At 40.9% G+C, this 2,151-nt stretch overlaps 1 protein-coding gene across 2 annotated transcripts in view; it reads right to left on the bottom strand.

The window, feature by feature from the left end:
- The window catches only part of LOC117951706 (zinc finger CCHC domain-containing protein 7-like), a 6,374-nt gene extending 4,357 nt beyond the window's left edge, over positions 1-2,017 (bottom strand). Inside the window, exons 1-2 of one of the 2 annotated variants that reach the window (XM_034883546.1) lie at positions 1,161-2,017; positions 136-188 (exon numbers count right to left, since the gene is read on the bottom strand). In XM_034883546.1, the coding sequence (XP_034739437.1) occupies positions 136-188; positions 1,161-1,548 (441 nt within the window). In that variant the 5' untranslated portion in view covers positions 1,549-2,017. The remainder of the gene's footprint in view (positions 1-135; positions 189-1,160) is intronic. The other variant, XM_034883547.1, reaches the window with a different exon arrangement.
- Between the last annotated feature and the right edge of the window lie 134 nt (positions 2,018-2,151).

Below are 2,151 nucleotides of genomic sequence, written 5' to 3'. Positions count from 1 at the left end.
AAGAACTGACATTAGCGCCTTCAGTACAAACAGCAAAAAGACAATCGGCGCGCGTGCACCAGTGCATGTTCGTCCAATGCTTCCATGAATTACAAAGTCTCTACTGTAGTTTTCCTGAAAATTAAAAGAAGTTACCTTGTCTTTCTCTGATACAGCCCAGATATTCTTTACTGATTTCCCATTCTGATCTATGATGGAGAGAATGACCAACAAGAAAGTTAGACTAAGTTTTGTAAATGTACTCCACAGTTCAAGACATACGCTAATCGTACAATTCTCGGACAAGCTACCTCTTCAAATGTAACACACAATTGATAAAATAACCTTTTACAAATTAAGGATGGATCGGGAGTTTTTCCCAAGCATAGTAGATTTAGTCTTTTCAAAGTCTTATAAAAGCTGTTGCTCTCAGGACTTGGAAAACACCTTTACATAATAACTATCACTGAGGGGAGATGTGAGTAGAAAACTGAAAAACCTCTCTGCTACAATGGAGCTGCTGGATAGCAACACAAGATGGAGTGGTTGTGCAGCGTCCTGGTGTGAATGTGTGTATCTTTACTGATGTGAAGCAGAACATATCTATAACAAAATCAGTGCATGCTGTCTCTGAATACTGTTAGTACACAAACTCCACTCCAATAAATTAACAGAAATTTGCATAAAATGTAATTACCGAAATGTTTTCCTATATGAACTCATCTTCTTCCTGTCAATATCTTGTGTTGGTACATTAACACACATAAATGTCTGAGCAGCCCACTCTGCTGAATATGATATATTACTGCCCATGGAGTTATCTTCTATGCTGTAGGAGATACTGAGAAGTGATAATCTCATTACATACACTGTATCCACCAACATCAGAAGTTAACCTACACAGATGTAGCATATGTCAACATGCTCTGCCTGAGCCAAAATATGGTTTACAGAAAGGCTGTAGATTTTTGTGTTTCATTCTTGTATAGTTATTTTTTTAAATATTACATATCAAAGCAAATTATTCAATTCATGTTGCTGGACATAAGAACTTTTTTCTTCAGGTAGCCTAAACATTTTAAATTCCCGCAATGCAAATTCAACTAATAGAAAAATATTGTTAAAAAAGTATGATAGACAGCAACCATGTTAACCCAGAGTGAGATCAAGTAAAGTCTAACCTTCATCTCCAGAGTCATCTTCGGAGCTCCTCCAGTAGCTCATGTTGAGCTGGATGCTTGAGTCTTCCACCTGCTCCTCTCCTCCCAGGATCATCCACTCCTCGATGGGCTGCTCACTGTCCTCCTTCTCTTCCTCCTTCAAGTCCAAACTGGACGTAGGACTGCTGATCTGAAGCGGCCGTCCAGAGGTGATGTTGAATGCCAGGAGGAGCGGAGGAGACCTTTCCCTGCTGACTCGTGCAGCTTGTTTACAGCTGCTGTTATGTTTCTGGTGACTGAACTTAATCTCTTCTTCTCCTTCTGAGCTATCGTAGTCCTCAATAAAGAAGTGGTCGTGTTTTCCGCCTTCCTTACCATCATCATCTTTATTTTCCTTGTTATAGTCCATAGTACGACTTCAAAACACTCTACACAGCTCCACCCAACGGCGGCTCACAGCACTGCTTTCAAACAGCGGTGGCTAACGGCTCATTTAAGTATCGATACCACAACTTTTCCCCAAGAATTAACGTTGTGTAGCACCGGACAGACGTAACATTGCCTGGTTATGTTTCTTTTTCTTAAACGTGTAATTATAAGGCGAGTATGTAAACAATGAAAGTATATTAACACGTGGGTTAACATCAGGCTAATGTTAGCTATGTAGCTAGTAGTTGCGAACACAACTAAGTAAAATAAGTCTATAATGGCACTTTACGGGTGCTTACCGTTTGTAGCTAGTTTCCTATATGCCGGTTGTGACTTCACACAATGCACAATACTAAAAATTCCCTTCATACAACTGAAAGGATTGTGACTTCCAATGTGAACATGTTTGAAGCATGCAATTTACCGGTGACGTTTCCGGGAGTTAATATATTGGACAACCAAAACTGCCTCCTGCGTTTGAAAACACGGAGGTTGACTCTTCACTCCCGGTGTCGTGCCAATGTACTTATCCCCGCCAGGATCTGTATCCCCTGGCCGCGGGAGCGCGCATGCACACAGAGCG

This window comes from Etheostoma cragini, chromosome 10 (genome assembly GCF_013103735.1).
Source record: "Etheostoma cragini isolate CJK2018 chromosome 10, CSU_Ecrag_1.0, whole genome shotgun sequence".
In the NCBI taxonomy this organism is placed as follows: domain Eukaryota; kingdom Metazoa; phylum Chordata; class Actinopteri; order Perciformes; family Percidae; genus Etheostoma; species Etheostoma cragini.
This window is presented reverse-complemented; position numbering and strand designations above follow the sequence as displayed.